Consider the following 25452-nt stretch of genomic DNA (forward strand, 5'->3'; position numbering starts at 1 on the left):
CTCATTTAAACCGGGCTCATTTAAACCAGGCTCATTTAAACGTGTGTCAAACTGTGAAACTGGGAAGGCTCCACTGACTCAGAACCACAACATAATTGTTTCAAACAAAATATTATACTGGAGGAAGAGAAGGAGGAGACAAGGAGGGAGAGAGAAGAAGAGAGGGGAGGAGAGAGAGGAGGGGAGAGAGACTCAGAGCCACAAGATCATTATAGTATAATAGTCAGACTATTATATTGGATGGAGAGAAGGAGGAGAGGGGAGAGAGGAGGAGAAGAGAGAGGGAGGAGAGAGGAGGAGAAAAGGAGACGAGGGGAGAGAAAGTCCAAGAGCCACAAGATGACTATTACTATCAGACTGGTACAGAGGAGTGAGAGAAGGAGAGACTAAATAGAAGGAGAGGGAAAGAAGCCGGTCACACACAGAGAGGAGTCAGAGAGCCGGTCACACACAGAGAGGAGTCAGAGAGCCGCTCACACAAAGAGGAGTCAAAGAGCCGGTCACACACAGAGAGGAGTCAGAGAGCCGCTCACACAAAGAGGAGTCAAAGAGCCGGTCACACACAGAGAGGAGTCAAAGAGCCGATTACATACAGAGAAGAGTCAAAGAGTCGGTCATATATAAAGAGAAGTCAACGAGCCAGTCACATACAGACAGGAGTCAAAGAGCCGCTCACACATAGAGATGAGTCGAAGAGCCGGTCACACACAGAGAGGAGTCAAAGAGCCGGACGCACACAGAGAGGAGTCAAAGAGCCGATCACACACAGACAGGATTCAAAGAGCCGTTCACACACAGGGAGGAGTCAGTTACATACAGAGAGCAGCTGGTCACACACAGAGAGGAGTCAAAGAGCCGATCACACACAGAGAGGAGTCAAAGAGCCAGTCTCACACACAGAGAGGAGTCAAAGAGCCGGTCACACACAGAGAGGAGTCAAAGAGCCGGTCACACACAGAGAGGAGTCAAAGAGCCGGTCACACACAGAGAGGAGTCAAAGAGTCGTCACCTACAGAGAGGAGCTGGAGACAGGACTCGGATCTGTGCTCCTGGGGCTGGAACAGGGGCCAGAGCTGTTTAGGATCAATACTGCAGCACTGTGACTTCCCCCTCCACAGGCGACTCCTCTGACCTCCCCCTCCCCAGACGACTCCCACAGGGCTCAGAGTGAAACAGTGATGGGTAATTAAAGAGAATCGGCTGGTGTGTGTGTGTGTGGTGTAGGGACACGGTTACAGCAGGGAGCTCTCAAAAGGGGGATTACATGAGGAATAGAACATCTCCATGGAGACAAGCAGGTGGCAAACCAACCACTCAAAAAGTTACATAGTGCACCTTTAAAGATGACAGTTTAAAGGCACTGTACCTAAGTTTTACCGTCTTAAAAACATGAAAAACAGAGCTAGTTCATTTAAAACACGATGAGTTTATAAGGACTTTTTTTTGGAATCAATCAAAATGAGTCACGGTGTTTCAGACACATCTCCTTACCCACTGACACAATCACCTCGTCCCCTCGCCGCTCATAAACACACTCTCTCATGACCCGGTTCCACATAACTTGACTTCAGCCAATCAGCATCCACTTCCTAGTTTCTTCCCAGAGGTCACATGGGCTGGTTAACAGATTAAAAATTCAAACTGTATTCTCTCTCTCGATGAAGTGTTGATGGGGGGATGGGTCAGAGCGGAGACAGAGAGGAATAAGAATGAGGCTGATGTATTTTTAATTACTCCTCCTCAGCACAGAGTTTAAACTGTTGTCCTGGTTTAGTCCTGGTTTAGTCTTGGTTTTTTCCTGGTTTAGCCCTGGTTTCGTCCTGGTTTATAGTCCTGGTTTAGACCTGGTTTAGTCCTGGTTTAGTCCTGGTTTAGTCCTGGTTTAGACCTGTGTCGGCCGAGGCGAGTGGGATGTTAGGAAAGAATTAATACTCCATTATACTATTTTTAATTTTATTCAGCAACGCCACCTAGAGTTAAAGAGTCTAGGGCTCCGTTCTAAATTTCCGGCAGGTCACGGGGTGAGCAATGAGTTAAAACCACAATATAATTTTATAACCATTTGTTCAGACAAGGATGAAAGACCATAAAATGTTTCTATAAAATGTCCACAGGGAAAAGTTGAATTTCTGGAAGAGCACAACAATGTTTCTATAAAAATGTCCACGGGGGACGGGTCAACCACCATGACCCAGGCGCCCACGACAGCAGCGGGGTCCCCCTCTTACTCCTGGGCCTCCAGGCTACACCACCACGTGGACCCGCGCTGGACGGCATCAAGCCGTCCAGTGTTAGTTGTGCACGCCGTAGTAGTATCGATTCGCCTCCGGGTCTGCGCCTCCTCCAGCCGCCGCGGCGCGACACCCTGGGTTACGCCCTGGGTTATGCTCCTGGCTCCTCCAGGCCGGAACCGCCGGTTGCTCCTACGGGGAAGGGACAGGACAACTGCCAGTTGGGGGTACAATAGGCCCACCACAAACCCACCCCACATGCGGTTGACTCACTGAGCTGGACGGCTTTTAAGAGCCGTTCAGTACTAGTATTCGCCGTAGGCCAGCCTGTCCCCCGGTCCCCCGCCTCCTCCGGCCGCCACACTGCGTCACTCCAGTTCTCCGGATCGCCCTGATGCCGTCTCCACAGGGGCCCAGCTTCAATCCCACGACTTGCGCTGTGCCCAGGCCGTCCTCGTCCGCGCTTCAACGCTGCGTCTTGTCCCCCGTACGTCTTTCCTTTCCCCTGTTGCACCTGTTTCTTTGTCCAGCGTCTTCTGTGTTCTCCCCGTTCTACTCACTCCTTACTTGGGCTCTCCTGCCCACGCCCTCAGGGCTCTCCTGCTCGCACCCTTCTGTCCTCTCTTCTCCCCGTTTGTCTCTTCCCCCTCTTCTCTCTCCCTGCCTTTGTCTGGCTCTGGACAATTTATCAAGTCCTCATTAGCTCCACACCTGCCATCAATGTGGAACAGGTGCGCAGCACCAATGTCCCTCCTTCGGTGTCTGGCAAGGGTGGGGGCAAAACATGCAAAAAAAACAACTACGACTTGGAAAAACATGCAATATTACACACAAAATAATGAAATGGGGCACCTTCTGACACCTGGTTTAGAGTCCTGGTTTAGTCCTGGTTTAGTCCTGGTTTAGTCCTGGTTTAGTCCTGGTTTAGAGTCTTGGTTTAGACCTGGTTTAGTCCTGGTTTATAGAGACCAGAGCAGAGTTTTACTGTCACTGTAATGCTGCTAACAACAACTAGCATGCTAACAGTGCACTTCCTGATTCTCTGATAATAATGTAGAACCTCCTGATCAGATCCAATCAAACTTTTGTATTAAATGCTTTAAAAACAACACGTTTGGTCGTTGTGCTGAACGTAGTTTATAATATAAAACAGTGAAGCAGAATGAGGAGCTGACCTGTTGATCATGTTTTGTTTTTGTTTCAAACACTCAAACAATGAGCCTCTTTTCTGTCTTTTCTCTCTTTTCTCGAGTGTCATTTTCCAAACAATTAAACTTTTAAAGTGGCACCTGCTCGTTTCCATGGAGATGTCTTTGTGTTACCTGGAGCCTCGGACAGGAGTGGCTCTGTCGGTAAAGCGTTTGTCCACTGATCTGAAGGTTGCCGGTTCAAATCCCGCTCATGAGCATTGTTGGTTGAGTGCTTGAACGTGGAAAAGAGCTGTATGGGGCCAAGTTACAGGTCAGATCTGTGGAGAAGTGACCCTGTTGCATGTTTTTCCAAGCAACCTTTGAGCAACAAAATCACCCGTATCTGAATTAATACAAAATAGGTACGTTTAATGGTACACTGTCGAACATTCAAGGCAACGCTGTAACATCTCCATGGCGACAAGCAGGTGGTGGACCCTCCATCAGAAAAGGTACATAGTGTATATTTAAAAGTTGAAGGTATTGCCAGATTCAGTCTTGTTTTGCACAATTTGCAGTCACATTCACTGTTATATTGAATAATTGTATGTCAGTGTGATGTTTTATCACTATAGAGCTCATTATGTATGCAAATATATGTGTTATATGCAAATGTGTGTGTCAGGTGACAGTTGTGCAGCGTCAGTCTTTCTGAATGGCACTGTGTTTGATCAGTCCTCAGAGAACCAGGGTTACTCCTTTCCTCTGGGAGTTTCTGTCGGAGCGGGTTTGAGCGACAGCAGCAGCAGATCAGACATGTGGTACGGTGGCTGTGAAGGACAAAATGCAAAAACAAAACCAAACAACAGATTGTGAAAGGAATGGTCTTATGGGCTGATGTGGAAAATACATCTCAAAGTACAGACTAAGGATGTGGAGGAGGGTGTGTTCAGACTTCAGTCCTGGTTTAGTCCTGGTTTAGTACTGGTTAAGTCCTGGTTAAGTCCTTGTTTCGTCCAGATAAGCTCCACTTGTGTATTAACCCCCTCATCTTTTAAACATTCACAGTATTTAGTTGGTGGTGTTTAGTGACGACTCTGCAGTGTTCATGTCTGTGGCTGTTTGGATTTGGAGATGATCAGCGGCTTTAGGAGCTCTCTCACTCGTCTTGGTATTTTTCCTCATTATCGCTGCCTGTTTCTCAGTCTGTTCACGCAGTTGAACAAAATAATCCGTGTTGTTGTTTTGAAGTGATGTGTGTTTTATCCAGAGATGGTGTTTAAGTTTACTGGGAAACATGGCAGCGTTTGACGGTTTCTCACTGCACACAAAGCTCCAATTCAGTTTCTGTGTAAAAACTGTGTCCCCTCTCTCTGTAACTGCTGCTATTAGACTCGTCATTTTGGTCTTAAATGTTCGTATTAACTCGCTCTACGCGATCCTGGGGTTTTTATTTCACTATTGTGTCTGTAAATCAAGATATGAACATTAATAACATACAAATCAGGTGTCTTCTTTCCCCGAGGTCGCTCCTGCTCGTATTAGCAACAGGTTTGATTGACAGTGTTGCTAAGCACCTGCTCTCTGCTAAATGAGTGATGTAGAGCAGAAGGGGCGTTACCTTCAACAGCCTCGCTCCAGATTGACTCTTTAGTTGCTATGATACTCGCGATCAGAACTTGGCTCCAGATTAGTCGCTACAACTGTTAGCCTCAGAGCTTGACTGGAGCCGAACGCTGTGGGTGACGTCACTTCCTAATACAGACTGTCTGTAAAACCAGTGCCTAAAAAGTCGGGCTCTGACAGTTTGTGTCTGTCAAAACCCAGTTACACCCGCAAGCGACAATGAAGGGCCTTTCACCCTACTAAACTCTACACAGTTGTCACACAAAATCCTTATTAAATACAAATTCTAGCCTTAAATTATACTCAGATGGGTTATTTAATTATTCATTTCAGTTTATGAAACAATTAAATGTGATAATTTTGTTAAAGGTTTAAAAATGCTTCAAGTTAGAAAAATTACATCATTAAAACTGACGAGCAGTGCTCTTAATTATCTTATACTGCAGTCAGTGAGAATTCAAGTGGCTAAAAAGTAGTTCCAGCAACAGTTACATCACATTCTGTATCACTGCTCTGCTGCCATCACCATGACAACGGGTAAAAAAAATGCTCAACTGTTTGACTGTAAAATGGAGGGACTAGCTTAATAAAAAACACTGAAATAAACACATTTTTGAGACATTTACAGACAGTGAACAGGCTACATGGTGTTGTATTTTATAACTCTGCGTTAAAACTGCAGAACACACGGCTCCTTGTTGTTACATGTTTACATAATCGGATTTCAAAAGTGAATCGTTTGATTAATTTCCTTAGTATTTTAAAAATGTTTTATTTTTAATCATAAAAACATTAGCTGTTAGCATCCGAGGATAGTATTGTAATGGTCAAAACAATCCTCATGTTTTGTTCAGACCGGAGCATCAGGGGCATCAGGGGCGTCAGGGGCGTCAGGGGAGTGGTTTTCACACATCTGCCATTGCTGCGGCGTCTTGAGGGTCCACCTGTTGGAAGCTCAGTTCGTCCGTCCAAAGCCTCAGACACCAGAGTTGAAAAAGTGAAACTTTTTGCATTTGATGCACCATGTCAACCAATCAGAGACTACGCTTCAGTGGTGTAGTGGCGTCATTAGCCGGAAGAAGAAAGACATCAGCTACAAACTTGTGAAAACTTAATTATCCTGGGCCTATCGGCTAGCATAAAAGCTAGTGACAGACCACCACTGAGCCGATGGCCTCTGCTGGTGGGTTTTATGTTATAAATCCACTAAAGCCACTCTCAGCCTGGTCTGAATCATTCACAAAGAGACAAAACAAAACATCCAAAGGCACTCGCAGACCACAACACACACCCTGGACACGTCAATGTATGTCCTAGACACGCCAACGGCGTCCATGACGCGCGTTGTTGGTGTCTGTCTTAAATGCAAAGGCGTTCAATGTGTTTTTAATGTTGCGGTCTGAACGCAGCATCAGACTTTCTTGGGGTAAAAGGTCCTATGTTACACAAAAGTGACTCTTGTGAGCTTGAAGCCATGTTATAAAACTGTTACCTCCTCAAAAACAGACCTGGAATTGTGTTTTGTTTTACCTTGTGATGTCATGAAGTGGTAGTTTTCAAGTTAACAGCTCCTTTTACCTTTAGTTCAGTAGAGATTGACAATTCCAGGTCTGAAATGATCCAAATGATTCTAGTGAAGGTGTGTGGAGTTTAAAAACACAGCGGAGCACTTCCTGTATTACTTCATGACATCACAAAGTGGAACAGAGTGTTTTCAGTTTGAGAGAAGAACTCAGTCTAAATATGCAGGGTTTGTGTGTTAAACATGTGTGAATGAAACAAAACACAACTCCAGGTCTGGTTGTGATGAGGAAACATTAGAACAGAGATCAGAGAACAGTGCAATATGGACCTTTAAATAAAACATTAAAACATGATTAACTCATCTCATATCAAATTTAAATCAAGTTTCACTGAAGCTGTGACCATGAGCCTGTATGTTTCAGATTCCTCGGACACTCCAGTCTTCTCTTCCTCTGTGTCCTGATCTGCCACTGGGCTCAAAGCCAGAGCAGGACATTAAAAAGCCATTAGTTTATCGTTAGTGGCGCCGCTCTGCTGGTGTGGACGTGCATCCCGCCCCGAGCATTCTTTCACACTCACTGTAACAGAGCTAGCAGATTAGCTTTAGCCAAGTGTGAGAGATAAGACGCAGTGTTACCTCCAGGGCACCGAGGGTGATATGAAACAATGATTTATATTTAGACAAACCGTAAAGGGAAGGAGGAAGTGAATGGAAGCACGTGGGGGAGGGGTGTGTCACGTATCGATCGAAATGCTCCTGCCTAGGGGGCGCTAACAGATGGCGAAGAGCTGCTGCAATCTGCCCTATGCTTTGTTCAACTGTGGATTTAATAAGAGATACTGCACTTTAAAAATATAACTAAAATCAACATTATGCTACGGCTATGTTAGCTTTAGCAGGTTCTAGCAGTTATAGGGGTTGGCTGTTTCTTACCGCGTGCAGTTGGATGCCTCTTCTAATTGTACATAATGACCTTTCCAAATGTGTTACTGGGATCTTTGAGATTCGATTCACCTCAGTCATAATTCCCGGGTTTCTGTGCATTTAAAAACCTGTTTAAATTGGACCGGGCCAGATCTGAATCTTTTGGATCAATTCATTTCAAAGAGCCGTTCAAAAGACTGGCTCTTTTACTGTTTATTCATATGACAGAAGCCAGTGAGAACTAATTTTAACAACAGACTAATCACAGAGAAACGAAGGCTCAGATGTGTTTAAAATGGTTCAAACTGAAAGCAGTGTGTTTACCCTTTGGAAAAATGAAATAATTATAAAATGTTGCAATAATCTAACTTTTAAAATGACGTTATTATGATACCAGATATGTTTTTGTTCACAAATCTCTCTCGTGTTGCTCTGCTTCTGCCATGATTTTTGTGTTGGTTCAGTGTTTATCAGTAAAAAATGCATAAAAATTACAAAGAAAAAGATTCGGTTCCAACCGTTTACCAATTTAATGAATCGTTTAAAAGAACTGAAACATTCACAAATGCGACATCACGTCATCTAGTTGTCCTGGCGTGTTTGTGAACGTCGTGAGTATGACACATGCAGAGTAAATGGTCGGCTCAGTGTTTTTACTATGGATCAGACCTGGATCACACATAGGCTCAGTGTGTGGGGCATTTGACACGGGGAGTTTGGAGTCTCTTAAGCCTACATTTGAGTATTTTAACCCTACATTTTGAGCAGTTTAAGCCTACATTTTGAATATTTTAACCCTACATTTTGAGCAGTTTAAGCCTACATTTTGAATATTTTAAGCCTACATTTTGACAATTTTAACCCTGCATTTTGAGCATTTTAAGACCACGTTTTGAGCATTTTAAGCCTACATTTTGAGCGTTTTAAGAGTACATTTCGAGAGTTTTAAGCCTACATTTTGAGAGTTTTAAGCCTACATTTTGAGAGTTTTAAGCCTACATTTTGAGAGTTTTAAGCCTACATTTTGAGCCTTTTAAGTCTACATTTTGAGCATTTTAAGACCACGTTTTGAGCATTTTAAGCCTACATTTTGAGCGTTTTAAGAGTACATTTCGAGAGTTTTAAGCCTACATTTCGTGCGATTTAAGAGTACATTTTGAGAGTTTTAAGCCTACATTTTGAGTGTTTTAAGAGTACATTTTGAGAGTTTTAAGCCTACATTTTGAGCCTTTTAAGTCTACATTTTGAGCATTTTAAGACCATGTTTTGAGAGTTTTAAGCCTACATTTTGAGCATTTTAAGAGTACATTTCGAGAGTTTTAAGCCTACATTTTGAGAGTTTTAAGCCTACATTTCGAGTGTTTTTAGCCTACATTTTGAGTGTTTTTAGACTACATTTTGAGCCTTTAGGAGCTCTGTTCTTGCCTGCACTCTGCCTCTCACGTCTGTTCCTAGTGTAAATCGAGCTGTTCCATTCCGTGAGTATCTGAGTACACGTAGTCCTCTCCTGATGTGTTACTGGGATCTGTGAGATTGGATTTAGATGCATTTTAAAACATCTGCTTAAACTGGACGGGGCCATTGATTTTACAGTTAAGATGTGACTATAAGCTTCATTTGGAGCTAAAACACTCCAGTACTGCCTCCCTGTTCCAGTGTTTCAGCAGGTTTGGATCTGAATACTGAGGATATTGCTTGTGTCATTCAGAAAGACTGGCTCTTTTACTGTTTATTCATATGACAGAAGCCAGTGAGAACTAATTTTAACAACAGACTAATCACAGAGAACTGTCTCTGCCCCTGCCTCTGTCTCTGTCTCTGCCCCTGCCTCTGTCTCTGTCTCTGCCCCTGCCTCTGTCTCTGCTCCTGTCTCTGTCTCTGCCCCTGCCTCTGTCTCTGTCTCTGCCCCTGCCTCTGTCTCTGCCTCTGTCTCTGTCTCTGCCCCTGCCTCTGTCTCTGCCCCTGTCTCTGTCTCTGCCTCTGTCTCCGCCCCTGTCTCTGTCTCTGCTTTAACATTGTCTTAAATGTTCGTATTAACTCTACATGATCCTGGGTTTTTTATTTCACTATTGTGTCTGTAAATCAAGATATGAACATAAATAACAGACAAATCAGGCGCCTTCTTTCCCAAGGTTGCTCCTGCTAGCATTAGCAATAAGTTTGATCGATAGCGTTGCTAAGCACCCGCTCCCTGATAAACCAGTGGTGCACATCTGAAGGGGCATTATCTTCAACAGTCTCGCTCCTGATTGGCTCTTTGGTTGCTATGATACTCGTAGCTGGAATTCCAGATAGGGAACTCTGCTCCAATCGTCCCCTATAACTTCTAGCCTCGATGAGCGTCACAAAAGAGGCGAGTGTTGTGGGTTGATGCCTTTGTTCATGTTCTTTTCTTCTTCTGCTGTTTCACATTTAGAGGAATACTGTGTGTCCTGGTCCCAGACTCGGCTTTGTCAGCGGCTCTATAGATTATACGTAGAAGAATATGGTGAAAGTTTATCCTGGTCTCTCGTGGCGCATCAGCCGTCTCTCCTTTACACATGTTTGGGTTTGCCCGTGGACGAGGCTGTTTGATGAGGCGCATATGTGCACATCTCTACAACGAGCTCGACGTGAAGCTAGTGACTTAAACATGGGGAAGCTGAAGCTAGTTTTAACTGTATTGAATGAATGAAGAAAAAGCTACAGACACAAAGCAGTGAGCACAAAAGTCAAAGTCGTACTATTCTGTAGCCCCGTGTGTCTATGTGTCTGTGTGTTTGTGTATGTGTGTGTTTGTGTCTGTGTGTTTGTGTCTGTGTGTTTGTGTGTACAGAGCAGAAACAGCAGAGTCATTTTGCTCAGACCCAAACCTCTCATTTACATATTAGATTGTTGCAGTAATAAGAGCCGCTGTTTCTGAAGGTAAATCAGGTTCCACACGCCCACAAACAGAACATCTTCAGTCTGCACTCGTGATTCTGCTCCGGCTCTGTTAGTGCGCCCCCTGGTGTCTCTAACGTCTGTCTGTTGATGTGGTTGACACAGTAGATGCTTCATTTTCACTGCTGTCCCCAAAGTGTTTGCGTGGTCATTCATAAAGATCCTGGTTCGAACATGAAGGTGATGGAGCCTTCATTGTTTGACCTTTTGACCTCTCCCATGTTTCCTGTATCATTTGGCCTTGTGTAGATGTTCGTCAGTGGAGCTTTAGTGGGTTTGGCACAGCTCGGCGTCTGTCCTGATGAGGAGATGGCGCTGGCCTCTCTCTGGCACTAGACTCTGTGGAGGGATACAGAGAGAGTGATAAGGCTGAGTGCTCCACGGGCCGAGAGCCAGAGGTGTTACAAAACAACTTGTGTCAGACCCGCCTTCTGTTTGTTTCCACAGAGATGTTATTGCTTCATCTAGAATGTCCCACAGTGTGTCATTAAACTTATCTATATTTCATTTATTCAGTAATAGGCATGAGACGATACTGAAATTTAGTGTCACGATTATCACGTCTAAAACAATTGCGATTAACGATAATGTCACAACTATTATTAAAGTCGCTAACAGTTTAAAATGTTAAAATGAATAATTGTAATTTTAATCTTATGAATGAGTTAAATGTTTAAAGAACTGTTACAGTCTTGTCAGTGAAAACAACCATGATCTAGTGGAAACTATTCTGGATGAGCAGGACCGTCAACTGAAATTTGGGGGCCTGGGGTAAGAAGTTTCACATGGGCCCCCCTCTAATACAGATTAATAGGAAGAGAGGCCAATTCTGGGCCCCTAAAATGCGAGATAACACACCTGTTTGTCCCCCCTGTCGACTCCTCTGTGGATAAGCAGGTTTTTTCTGCACATTCTGGTGATACAATGGCGATTGTCTTTGTTGGCGATTATCACAATTATATAAAATGTCCCACGAATGTTTATTATCGAGCCTTTTTATCACAATAAACAGCCCTATTCAGCAACCGGTGACATGATCCAACGCGGCCTATCAGATATGTTTATCATGTCACGGTGTTTCAGTCCTTGGGCAAGACACTTAACCCGTCTCTCAACAACTCTCCACAGATCTGACCTGTAACTCTGCCTGATACTGTCATCTGCTCGTCTCCATGGAGATAGATATTAATGGATTTTATTTTGGTTATTTACATGTATTTTTTTTAAACAAAACAAAACATTTTCTTCATTAATTACAACCAAAAGAAGGATTGGGCTGAAGCCGTGTGTTTATGTGAGATCAGCCCGACCACAACACAGTTATAACACAGTCCATTTACTTTAATCAGAACGTTAAACACAGACGTCTTGATATATGTATGTATATATTTAGACAGCTTTTTCATTTACTTAAATTCATCATCGAGATCATTCCAAAGTCTTATTCCTCAAACAGACACACAATAGTTTTATTTTATTAGATTCAAACTGAAGCAAACCCCTGAAGTTATAGCTTAATTTAAACAAGGACTGAATTCCTACGGGAATATCCTCGCTCACAACACAAAACAGAAGCATTTTTAAATTAACTAAGTCCATACATTTTTATATATTCGATTTTATAAATAGTTCATTAGTCGGATCACGGAGTCCTGCTTTATTAATTATTCTTATAGCCCTTTTCTGTAGTTTCATTATAGGATTTACATTGGATTTCCCCAAATTTCTGAGCAATAAGATAAAAAGAGAAGCACAAGTGAAACATATAATAAAAGCAGGTATTTCTTATTCAATACAGATTTGGTTTTATAAAATGAACCAACAGTGTGTGTTATTTTATTCCTGATGTGCTGCATATGAGATTTCCAACATATCTGTTCAATGCCGGTCTGTGGAATATTCCAGCCAAAGCAGTAACATCTCCATGGAGACTAGCAGTTGGCTGACCCTCCATTAGAAAAGTTCCATAGTGCACATTTAAGTAAAGTTGAGGAAAGGTCCCAGTTCAGTGGGCGTGTCTCTATGATGTTTCTGAGTTTGTGAATGAACTGGAAGAGTGTCGTAAACATTCCCATAGAAACCAATTTTTACACCAAAAACAAAAACAATATTTGAAATTCCCCTTTAAAAAGTGAACTTGAACGCTCCGCGCTGCTCGGTGGCGCCCCCTGCCCTGGAGACGTTGGTTCTGTCGTGTGATTTATATTTCATGTGATGTTTAATGTAACACAGTGAACATGAGTGACCTCGTCCTCAAAACAGACCTCGTCCTCAAAACAGACCTCGTCCTCAAAGGCTCCGAGGCCTTTGGAGTTTGGAGACTTTCTCATTTTTTCAAAGTTTATTAAAGGAGGATTTGAGGCGATTTCAATATTCACATAAAAATAAATAAATAAATAAATCATGATAATAAATATAAAGTTCTTCCCATCAGTAACAGACGGAGCTGTGACTGCCCTCCCCCAGTTCTGCAAGTTTTTCATAAATTTTTCCAAAAGACTTGAAAAACTTTGAAATCTCAGGTAACTAATGACAACAAGAACTGTAATTATATTTAAGATCTGTTTTTGAAACTTCATAAACCACTAAGTTATGCAAATATTTTTCCAAATCTTGCATTTAGGTCACATGATTAACTGTCACATTTTTATACAGCGCTCTTTACTCACTCACACACCAGACACTGGGGGCGAGGGGGGTGAAGTGTCTTGCCCAAGAACACAACGACAACATTTATCTGTTGGTCAGTGGATCTGACCACTCAACCAATGATGTTTCAGATCAAAGGACAAACACTCTACCAACTGAGCCACTGTCGCCCTGTATTAAACGTGCATTCTGGATATGAGTTAGCATGTAGCGGGTTAGCCTCGGCGACACCTTTAAACTCTTAATATGTGAAAGTTTTTGAAAAGTCAATGGGAAAAATGAATGGAAAATTTACTTCTGGAATATCTGTGATGTCCCTCAGTCATCCAGGTCTGATCCACAGTAAAAGAAAAATATAAAATCTGTCAACTGGACAAAACGTTTTAGAGTGAAGATGTTTGGCTGCTCGTCCAAGCTGCTTCTTCAGATTCACTGCTGGACACTGTCTGAAGGGAGGAGCTAACTATGCTGAAACTCAAATAAACTTGTCTACAGTTTCTCTTTGTTGGCTAGGCCTAATGAGCTGGACTAAGTGTGCACTGTGCACAGTCATTCAAGCCGCTAATGAGTGATTTCACACCTATTAGCATCCTGGCCAGCCCTATTGTTCTTCTTGTTTGCTTTGGGTTTAAGGCGTTATAGATGTCGGATGGATGATGTCTCATTCCTGTTTAAGGAAGGGTTGTCTTTCCTAACAAAAATAGCTTCTTTAACTCTCCTCTCAAACCATTTCTTTTCTCTGGCTCAGATCTAAACCTCACTCTCTTCAAAGTAGTGGTTAATGTGTTTGAAATGCAGATGCACAGCAGACTGGGGTCCTGAGCTGCTCTTTTGACGGTGTTGGTAAATTCTCTTATGGAGTGGTGTTTAGTTTCTCCAGTGTAACGCTCACTGCACTCTTCACTACACTGAATGGAGTAGACTACATTACTTTGTTCGTGGTTACTTCAGAATTGGAGTGTTTTTCATAGTGGGCGGGGCTACATTATGCCTCCTGTTTAGGCCGAAGCCAGGAACTATTGAAATCATGTGGTGTCTTACTATTTTTCTCAGGCAGATGGCAAATTTCAAAACCATGACCATTTCTTGAGTGAAAACAGGATCGTTGAAAATCCCGCTTGAGTTGTCAAATTATTCTTATTATTCTTTGTCCAAAATAAAATGGCTCAGTAGCGCCCCCTTGAAACTGACCCTGATAGAGCTCAACAGTCCCGTCCACTTTAAAGTCCGTCCTGGTTGCAGAAGTAAATTTTCCATTCTTATTTCCCATAGACTTTTCAAAAAAAATTCAGACATCGCAGAGGCTAACTCGCTATATGCTAACTAGCTACGTGCTAACTAATATCCATAACGCAGCTGTTTTAAGCCCAAAAAGCACATTTAAAACACTGCACATTTAAAACTGCACATTTAAAACACTGCAAAAAATGTAATAACTTGACGGTTTATAGTTTTTAAAGTTTCAGAAACAGATTTTAAATAAAAGAATAGGTCTTGTGGTCAGTAGTTCCACAGAGCTGATCAGCCTTGAGCTTTCAAACTTTTAATATAATTTTTTGCTGTTTTTTTTTTGTGGAAAGTCTAAGGGAAAAATGCATGCAAAATGTATTTCCGGGGGGGTGGGCGGTCACTTTTGTGCACGGGAATTTTGGTAAAAGGTCACATTTTTAAACAGCGCTATTCCACTGTCTAAACACTCAAAGGGGGCGAAGGGGGATCAGTGTTTTGCCCGTGGACACAGCGACAGCAATCATCTGTGGGAGCGTGTCGTTGCGTGAGCTCTGTTGTAGTCGGCTCTGGTATCTGTGGGCTTATAGTTGTGTGAGCTCCGCAGATCGAACCCTCGACCTCAGAGGACGACAGGAATAGTGCCTTATTCATTTTTTATTGCAGATGTTTGTGTACAGCGGCGTCATGTGGTCTTCTTATATGAGAGAGGGGAATATGCACTGGGCACGCTCCCATCAGCCACTGCTCTGATAAATCTAATACAGAACAGAAAGAAGCAGGGCGTTTTCCTCTGGGACCAGACGGGACCAAGTAAAAGAGAAGGGGTATTTTACTTCTGTGGAGTATTAAAGAGGTGGTATTTTACTTCTGTGGGGCATTAATGAGGGGTATTTTACTTCTGTGGAGTATTAACACATCACATATTTAGATCTCCATGTTTCCTTTTATTGTTTTGAAAATGCTATATTCACCAAAAACAACATATTAACATGTTTTATAAGTTTCCATTTCATTTTTGCTGCACTGAGTCTCTTCTGCCTTTGCTCTCTGTACTAAGTCACTCCCCTTTCAGAGCACTATCACAACACAATCAGCTGCATCCCACTAATGAAACTACTGCACTGCTGTTCTAATGCTGTTCCCTCCTCAAAAACAGACCTGGAGTTGTGTTTTGTTTCATTCACACGTTTGACTAACACTTTATTATTAGTCTGTAACATCTCCAAAGCTCAAAATGCTCTGTTCCACCTTGTGATGTCATGAAGTGGTAGTTTTCAAGTTAACAGCTCCTTTTACTTTTAGTTCTGTAAGGTGAAGGTGGATGGAGTTTAAAAACACAGTGGAGACAATAATAAAAACAAATACAGGAGTAATTTAATGTAAAAGTTGTAACAGGCAAAGTAACAAAAATGGTCTAAAATTTTTCAGCAAATGTTTAAACAAAAGAATCTAAACTAAGAAACTAGAAATAAGAAGTTTAACAGAGAACAAGTTTCATGTCTCTAAGAAACGGGTCACGTGGTTTATTAAAAACAAGTGACTAAACTAAGGGAAACGAGACACAGACAAAACGGCCGACTGGATCCACGCCCGCCGGCCCGAGCAGGTGTGGACAGTCTCCTTAAACGAGGGAGGAGGAGGCTGCAGGTCAGACGGGAAAACAGTCGTCCAATCACCAACGAGAGCACATAGACAGGATTACACGAGGAAAAGACTGATTCAAACACAAACACAACAGACAGATACTAAAAGGGAAAGAGCTTAAGGCGTGGGGCCGTAACAAATCAAATGTTGGTAAAAAAAAAAAAAAAAAAAGGTTTTAATATTACTGTCAAAACCCCCAGAGCTCATGTTTTTGTCATGTTTTTGGCGTTGGTTGGTGTTTTGGGGTAAAATAAGCCCATTATCATCTCTTCTTCAGTGAAATTCTGACTTGTCTCTCTCGTCTCTCTGTAGGACAGCGCCACCATGCAGTTCTGCGCAAACAAACTGGACAAGAAGGACTTTTTTGGGAAGTCGGATCCGTTCATGGTCTTTTATCGGAGCAACGAGGACGGAACGTGAGTCACTGTTCAGCACGGTTTAAAATCTGTTCTGTTCTGCACATTTAAAGGGGCTGTACCTGATTTTTCTCCTGGTTTCCTGCCCCAGTGCACATATATGTTCTATCAGCAGCTCTGGAGGTCAACTCAAGTTCACTGTGTACTGTCTGCATCTAATTAGAAAATGTTTTATTGTCAGAGAATCAGGAAGTGTGCTGTTAGCATGCCAGTTCTTATTAAAACTCTGCTCTGGTCTCTTAAAGTTGTGAAAAGTGCTTATAAACCCATTGTGGTGAGTAATTAGGATGTTCTGAATGCATGAGGTAAGTGAGGAGTACCTTTGGTCCACTGCAAACTTTAAAATGAACTAGTTCTCTTTTTCCATCCATCCATTTCTTCCTCTTATCTGGGGCTGAGTTGTGGGGACAGCAGTCTAAGCTGGGACTCCCGGACTTCCCTCACCCCAGACACTTTCTCCAGCTCCTCCGGTGGGTCCCCAAGGCATTCCCAGGCCAGTCGAGAGACATAGTCCCTCCAGTGTGTCCTGGGTCTTCCCCAGGGCCTCCTCCCAGTGGGACATGAACACCTCTTCAGGGAGGTGTCTAGGAGAGATCAGGAACAGATAAGCCACCTCAGCTGCTCCTCTCCATGTGGACGAGCAGTGGCTCTACTCTGAGCTTCTCCCATGTGACTGAGCTCCCAGCCACCCTGCGGGGGAAGCTCATTTCGGCTGCTTGATCTTCTCCTTTTGGTCATTACCCAAAGCTCATGACCATAGCTGAGGGCAGGAATGTAGATTGACCAGTAAATCGAGAGCTTTGCCTTTTGACTCAGCTCCTTCTTTACCACAACAGACGACACAGGACTCTATATACAGGATATAGGACTCCTTCAACCTGACGGCATCCTTTACTTCTGGTGTCCCCCATCAGTTCTGTTTTTCATGGTTTTAATTCAGTCGTATTGAGCTTGTGTCTCTATAGTTCTCATTTCTGTGGATCATTATGTTATAATTTACACATTTTAAATCACAATATTCATCTAAAACCACTTCATAAATGAAACAAATCCGTTGACTTCTGCATTAGAAAACTGCAGTGCTCAATGGGAGCTGACATCGCCGTAAACATCATCACAAGAATACGCCACATGCTGTCGGCGCCCCCTATGGACAGCTGCACATCACACTAGAACAGCACATTTTTTTCATTTGTACCAAAATGACTACACGACGCTGCCGAATCCTGTGAGTATCACCAATTAAGAAAATAAAACTGGAGAAGGAAGTGTGTGCATCACAGTGGGCGTGTCACAGTGGGTGTGTCACAGTGGGTGTGTCACAGTGGGCGTGTCACAGTGGGCGTGTCACAGTGGGCGTGTCACAGTGGGCGTGTACTGGTGGAGGTTAAACGGACAAAATGACGTCTTGAATATAGTGGATTAAAGATTACTCAAACATGAATCACTCCAAATACAACTTCAGAGGCTCAATGAGAAGAAACGACTAGAACATGGACAAAGATCTGAACAGTTGATTTACCAGAACAGCTCTGATTTAAGTCTGTAAAAATGATGTACTGAGCCTATGATTTTGTACAAAAACACGTCTTTAACCTTCAGAGTTCAAGGTCGTTCTCTGTAATCAGTATTTACAGCCTGTTGGATGTAAACAGACCTGAACATCACGAGGCTCCTCACGGTTTGGTTCATATTGATTTGAGGTGATGCTCCATGAATCTGAACAGGACCAGACCCTCGACTCGGGCCACATTTATATTATTTACAGGAAAATGTTTATTTCTCATCTATTTTTATGCTTAAAAATGCTTCTAAATCTGGTTTAAATTCAGCGCACCAACCAGACCAAACAGTAAAGTGAAACATTAAAGAGGAGATATTATTCAAAATCGACTTTTTGGACCTTTCTCCCATGTAGCCAAACGTTCTCCCTGTCTTAGCATACATGCTGTGTATTGTCTAAGGTCACCACAATACTAATGTTTTTGACATTACCTAAACAAATCAATTGTGTCTCTTTAAAGTTACAGTATGGAACTTTCTAAAGGTCTCCTGCATGATTCCATGGAAACAGAATGGATTTAAGTATGTTATGTTTTATGTCATACGGTGGAACATTATAGCCAAAGGATCAATATTTCCATGGAAACAAGCCACATTCCCATGGCTCATGAAGGACAAACAAGAGTCAGGTTTGTGGAGGTGCAAGCTCACAGTCAGAACATAGTTGGCTATAAAATGACATACTGGGTCTTTAATATTTCTGAGGCTGTTCCAGATCATTCTGATATGAATCAAGATCATTCTGAAAATATTAAATAGGAGGTCATCTGATAAATCAACTTTTTTTTGTATCTTCCTCCCATGTTCTAACGCTGTTCATTCGTCAAAAACATGAAGAGGTTTTAGATGTCGTCCATGCATGTCTGAGTAATCTAGAGATCTCTCCCTGGCCCTATTCAAACCCTCCTTGCAGTTAGCAGTAAGATTCTGTACAAGGCTCCGCCCACAAGCCATGGAGATTGCTTGGGTTTATGCCATACTCTGGAACATTTCAGGCTAAACTACAACATTAAACACATCATGTCAAAATTAGCAATACATTTAGGACTAAACCAGGACTAGAACAGGTCTAAAGCAGGTCTACATCAGGACTAAACTAGAAAACAGGACCAAACCGTGAAGTGTGAAGGCAACCCACGTTTTTGCACCATCCACATAAAAAGTTACATAGTGCTGCTTTAAAGTGCACAGCTCAGGTTCAACACATTTCTCATGAATATATTTAAGATATTTTAGAGCGTTTGTCCTCCGATCTGAAGGTTGGCGGTTCAAATCCCGCTCTCGACATAAACATCATTGGTTGAGCAGACAGATCCACTGATTCACAGGTTGATGGTGCGATTCCAGCTCACACAGATAAATGCTGTCGTTGTGTCCTTGGGCAAGACACTTAACCCGCCCCGCCCGTGTTTGAGTGCCTTGAAGGTGGAAAAGTGCTATATAAATACGTGAACGTGTATTTACCGATTACTATTCATAGAGGTAATTGATTTAACTATTACCTAGCAACCACAATGTAAACAAGAGCCAAAACTACACTAAATTACACTATAGTTATGATTAGACTGATAAAAATAAGTAACAACATGTTTTTTTTTTTAGTTAAATTAATGTTTAAACTGTCAGAAAACGCCTTTGTGTCCGTATTTTAGAGTTGATGACACAGACAGAGGATTATGTTTAACATCTCAGAGCTATTTCCTGTTTTTTCTAACTTCCTGTTTTCTAATCTTCTTCATAAACTGCCTTTACATAACAGACGTAAAACTGATAAATATTCACCACAGAAACCACCAAAATCCCACCAAACCAGGCCATAATTACAAAAATAAACGAATCTGCCAAATGCACTTAAACTCCAAACGATGTGAACGTGGAGGAGGAGAACGCAGAAGCAAAACACGGCAGTGCTGAGAATGTTCTTAAAATAACGCAGTTGATTCTTTTGTTTACGTCTTTGGCTCATCATTTGGTCCATTTACCAAAACACGACTTTAAATCCCGCTCCTTCATCATCAAGTCAATGCCATCGTTTGCTAGTGTCCCTCGAGCTTCAGACCATTTCAAAAACTCAAAATTACTGCTTCAAATCATCTGTGGGCAAAACAACAGATGCAGATTTTTAGCAACGATGTGCTGTTTTAGCTTTCACTATTACGTTTCACCGTGTCACTTTCCTGGTAGCGGGTCCGCCACCATCTTGTCTCCATGGAGATGTGAAGATGCTTTGTCTGGACTTTTCCACAGTATAAACAATAATAAACAAGCAGGTGACTTCTCTATGGCAAGTTACGGGTCAGATGTGTGGAGAGGCGACTCCACTCACAGAAGAATGTGTGTTTTTTCTTTTTGAGCAGGAAAAAAAACATTAATTAAAGGGGCTGTACCTGATGTTTATCGTCTTAAAACATGAAAAACAGAACCCTTATGCATTCAGAACATCCTAATTATTCACAGAGATGAGTTTATAAGAACTTTTCACAACTCTCAGAGACCAGAGTGAAGTTTACCATCACAGTAACGCTAACAACAACTAGCATGCAAACAGAGCACTTCCTATTACACTTTATAATGAGATGCAGACGGCACACGGCGGACTCATTTTGACCACAAGAGCTGCTTAAATAATATATCTGTACTGGGGCAAATCACATTTTTTCCTCATTAAAATGTTTTTATTTTTCATCTTTATTTCTACAGGGATACCCAATGAGAGTATATAAGTCAATTTAAAACATTAAAAACAGGAGCAGGTGTGGGCATAAACATTCGTCTTCAGATTATTAAAGTGCGTTTGTGTCTCCAGTTTTGAATCTACATGAAATATGTTCCATTTTTGTGAAGAAAAACAGCCAAAAGCCCTTTTTTCCCCGTCTCATTTCTGCTGCAACTGGTCATTATACAAGGCTTATGCAATCATGGCATCTTGTAGACACAGTAATATCATCTCCATGGAAACGGACAGGCGGAAAAGTTACATAGTGCGCCTTTAAAGCTGCATTGTGATTTAATTTGAACTGCCCTCCGGTGCTAACAACACCCGCTGTGCTCAGAATCTGCAGGGAACCATGTCCGTGTAGATAAAATATATAAATATGGTTTGAAATAAGCTGGAGGAGTTATTAAAGTGAGCGCAGACACTGTGCCCCTCGAGAGAACAGGCCCGAGAAATGGAAAAAGGAATGTCCAGAATGTTCCGACGTGGAAATTGAAAATGCAAACCTCGTTATCAAGTAGTTGCAGTTTCTTTTTAGTGTTAATCGTTGGAGTGTTGGGACCAAAGACTGTTTAAAGAAGTGGACTAAGTGAGTGTGACGTCACCCGCAGCGTTCAGCTCCAAACGAAGCTCATCGAGGCTGCAGTTATAGGGACGATACGGAGCAGAGTACCATGTTTCGAATTGCAACTGCAAGTATCATAGCAACCAAAGAGCCAATCTGGAGTGAAGCTGTTGACGGTAACGTCAACGCACTGGTGGTTTAACAGGGAGCGAGCACTTAGCAACGCTGTCAATCAAACTTGTTGCTAATTCTAGCAGGAGTGACCTTGGGCAAAAAAGGAGCCCGATTTGTCTGTTATTAATGTTCATATCTTGATTTACAGACATAATAGTGAAATAAAAACCCCAGGATCATGTAGAGCAAGTTAATACAAACATTTAAGACCAAAATGATGAGTCTGACAGCAGCAGTTACAGAGAGAGGACACAGTTTTTACACAGAAAGTGAATTAGAGCCAGAGTCGATGGAGCTGAAAGCACGCCCATGATCACTTCCTGTTTGGAAAGTGGTGGGTAGCAGGTTAGCTATGTCCATTTATAGATACAATCTATGGTCGTGTCTCAATTCGCCAAATGCACCGTTTGAAGTGCCATTCAAAGTACCTGCCCAACGAAGTGTTCTCCTCCGTGTAGCCGCCTTTGTGCCGAAATGGGACAGGCCTACGCCACGGAGCACACTTCAGCCGCTGTCTGTGCGCGTGCAGAGAATTTGGCACCAGTGAATAAGTGCCCACTCCCCCCTCAGACAGATAAATTCCGCCGCCTGCCTTTCGCTCCCTAAAGACAAAAGAATGTTCTTAAATAAGGATGAATGTTAAACACTCACCGTTTGGTCAGTTACACAGCAACTATTGTAAACCCAAATGAACAGGACTTCACTAAGGCTGAGTCGCCTCATACAGATCTTAACTCAGATTTTAACAGTTTCATGTCGCACTGTTGTAGGTGAGGTAAACCAGTACTTACATTTGAACGTGTATTGCGTAGCGGACTCCATTTTCCTCTCTTTTTTGCACGGGCGTGGTGCATGATGGGATATAGCATTGCACGAAGTGTGCTCGGATGCACGCTTCGGCTACGGTCGATCTCCATGGAAATGCAGGGCACATTTTCAGCCACATTCGTCAGATGCATGAAGTGGAACAGCACGTGTCGCGTCGGAAGTTATGTAAGCCCTTAAATGCACCATTTCAACGGTGCATTTAAGGGCACTTTGGTGAATTAGGACACGGCCTGTGTGTATTCTACAGAGAAATACTGTAGTAATACAAGAATGTGCTGGCTGCTCTGGCTATACTGAAATGTGAGGTTTTACAGTTTAAAGGTGCACTGTGTAACTTTTCTGGTGGTGGTGAGGGGGGTCCTGCTTGTTTCCATGGAGTTTAGCTGTTCTAATGTTGTTTCATCATCACAAACAGACCTGGAGTTGTGTTTTGTTTCATTCACACATGTTTAACATATTTAGAAACTGAAAACACTCTGTTCCACATTGTGATGTCATCATGTGGCAATACAGGAAGTGCTCCACTGTGTTTTTAAACTCCACACACCTTCACTAGAATCATTTGGATCATTTCAGTTCTGGAATTGCCAATCTCTACTGAACTAAAGGTAAAAGGAGCTGTTCACTTGAAAACTACCACTTCATGACATCACAAGGTGGAACAGAGCATTTTGAGCTTTGGAGATGTGACAGACTAATAATAAAGTGTTACTCAAACATGTGTGAATGAAACAAAACACAACTCCAGGTCTGTTTTTGAGGAGATGACAGCATTAGAACATGGATTAAAGCTGCAAGAGTCTCTTTAGTGTTTTATGGGACCTTTAAAGTGTCTGCTTTAATCACATACTAAAGTCCTGATTCTGTCTCTGACCTCGTGTCCTTGTGTCCTTCAGGTTTACCATCTGCCATAAAACAGAGGTGGTGAAGAACACGCTGAACCCAGTGTGGCAGCCGTTCGCCATCCCAGTGCGAGCGCTCTGCAACGGAGACTACGACAGGTACAGCCCCTGATCCAGCTCCAGAAACAGATTGTTCACTAGTGTTGTCACAATACTGAGACTCGATCCCGATACTACGATGATAAAAACCCTCTTTGTTTAGACTCTTTGTTCTTTGTGTTCTGTTCCCATGTGTCTTATATCTGTGTAATCCCTCAGTGGAACAGGTAGGTTCATCTCAGAAAAAGAGGAGAGGAAGAGGGAGGGGAAAGAGGAAGGAGGAGAGAGGGTAAAGGAATGGAGAGAGGGAGAGAGGAGGAAAGACAGGAGGAAAGAGGAGATGAGAGAGAGGGAGAGAGGAGGAGAGAGAGAAAGGGGAGGGATAGTGGGAGAGGAAAGAGGTAAAAGAATGTGGGGAAAGAGAAGGGAGGGAGGAAGATGAGAGGAAATGGGAGGAATAGAGGGAAGATAAGGAGAGGAAAGAAAAATGGTAAAGAAATGTAGGGAGAGAAAAGAGAGAGGAGAGGAAGAGAGGAATGACTTAAAGCTCACAAGAGTCAGTTTTGTGTAATATGAGCCTTTTAAGTTAGAAAAGGTGAAATAAAACTGACCAAAAGCTCATTTAAAACATAATTAAAGCAACAAGAATGCATTATATGTGCTGTTTAAATCAAGTGTACTTGTACCTCTCCATTGACTCCTCCCTCTCTCAGTCTCTCAGTCTGGTCTTTGTCTTTTCTGTCGTCTTGTGTCTGATTGTTTAAGCTGCTCACATCGATTCTGAGACAGAGCTGCCATTCACGGCCTCTGCCCCATTGTCCCAGTACACACATGTAAGGTCACACGTACAGCACATCAATCCCATGACAAAAGAGTCACACAGGGGCCACTGAAGAAGACATGTTTAAACAGATCTGTAGCACTTTATCGCCCCTTTAAAGGTCATATGTTACGCAAAATAGACTCTTATGAGCTTTAATCCATGTTCTAATGCTGCTACTGCCTCAAAAACAGACCTGGAGTTGTGTTTTGTTTCATTCACACATGTTTGAGTAACATTTTATTATTAGTCTGTAACATCTCCAAAGCTCAAGCGGTCATGTTCCACCTTGTGATGTCATTAAGTGGTAGTTTTCACGTTAACAGCTCCTTTTTTTTTTACCTTTACTTCAATAGAGATTGGCAATTCCAGGTCTGAAATGATCCAAATGATTCTAATGACGGTGTATGGAGTAAAAACACAGTGGAGCACTTCCTGTATTACCAGATGATGACATCACAAGGTGGAACAGAGTATTTTCTTTCTCAACTCCATGTCTGTTTGTGATAAGGAAACAACATTTGAACATAGATCAGAGAACAGTGTCATATGGGCTTTTTAAGGACACATAAACAGCACTGATCAGAGTAAGAATGAACCACCAAAAAAACAGAAGTTAGCCATTTAACCAACATGACCGGCATGCTAATGGACGCACATAGTTGTAATGAACACGATTTGATAACACAAATCCGCACAGCGAGTCTGGCGATGATTTATGAACTTAATAACTGCACAGGAAACCTCTGACTTCTACCTGTGACGTAACAATCTAAGGAATATTGAAGTAGAGTGATTTATGAGACTCAGAGGGAGAGGACCTAGTAAACATGATAAATGAAACAACTGAGAATGAAGCAAATACACGTCCACATGTTTGTTTGGGTTTTTTTTTTTTTTTTTTTTTTTTTTTTTTTTCATGAGGGAATGAAGTTAAAAGCTCAAAGTCAGTTTTCATGTGTGTCAGTTAAAGACCCTGTACTTTGAACCATAATGAAGAACATGTTTCAGAATTAACTGTTAGCCCCGCCCATTTACGCTGTGTTCATACCGCGGCGTCAGGGGCATCGGGTTTATATGCAAAGCCTCTAGGGGGTGCTCTTCTCTGGTTCAACGTTTCGGTGTTTCAGTCACATTTGAAGATCAGCTCCAGAGTTGAAATAAATGAACTTTTGGTGAAATTGGCCAAATGCATCAAACAAGAGAGATGTGCATCACACTCACAGCGTTCGGCTCCAAATGAAGCTCATTGTGGCTAACAGTTATAGCGGCTAATGTGGAGCAAAGTTCCATATTCCATATTAATCTGGAGCAAAATTCCAACCACGAGTATCATAGCAACCAAAGAGCCAATCCAGAGTGAGGCTGTTGAAGGTAACGCCCCTCCCCTCGGTTAGCTCTGTCCATTTATATAAACAGTCTGTGCTCTGAAAAAACACAGAAAGAGCTAGTTGCTAATTGGGATCCAAACCAAACACATCTGATTTATTCACACAGAAAATAGTTGTTTCAAAATAAAACTTTTTTCATCTTTGCTGAATAACTAAA

At 42.3% G+C, this 25452-nt stretch overlaps 2 protein-coding genes across 2 annotated transcripts in view; both read left to right on the forward strand.

Annotated features, from left to right (window-relative positions):
• The window catches only part of cpne5b (copine Vb), a 163127-nt gene that overhangs the window by 101584 nt on the left and 36091 nt on the right, over window positions 1–25452 (forward strand). Inside the window, exons 8-9 of the mRNA XM_033967231.1 lie at window positions 16194–16297; window positions 23040–23144. Of these exons, the coding sequence (XP_033823122.1) occupies window positions 16194–16297; window positions 23040–23144 (209 nt within the window). The remainder of the gene's footprint in view (window positions 1–16193; window positions 16298–23039; window positions 23145–25452) is intronic.
• Window positions 1–25452, forward strand: part of myl6 (myosin, light chain 6, alkali, smooth muscle and non-muscle) — a 207088-nt gene that overhangs the window by 9096 nt on the left and 172540 nt on the right. The window lies entirely within an intron of this gene.

This window comes from Periophthalmus magnuspinnatus, chromosome 5 (assembly GCF_009829125.3).
Source record: "Periophthalmus magnuspinnatus isolate fPerMag1 chromosome 5, fPerMag1.2.pri, whole genome shotgun sequence".
Classification (NCBI taxonomy): Eukaryota; Metazoa; Chordata; class Actinopteri; order Gobiiformes; family Gobiidae; genus Periophthalmus; species Periophthalmus magnuspinnatus.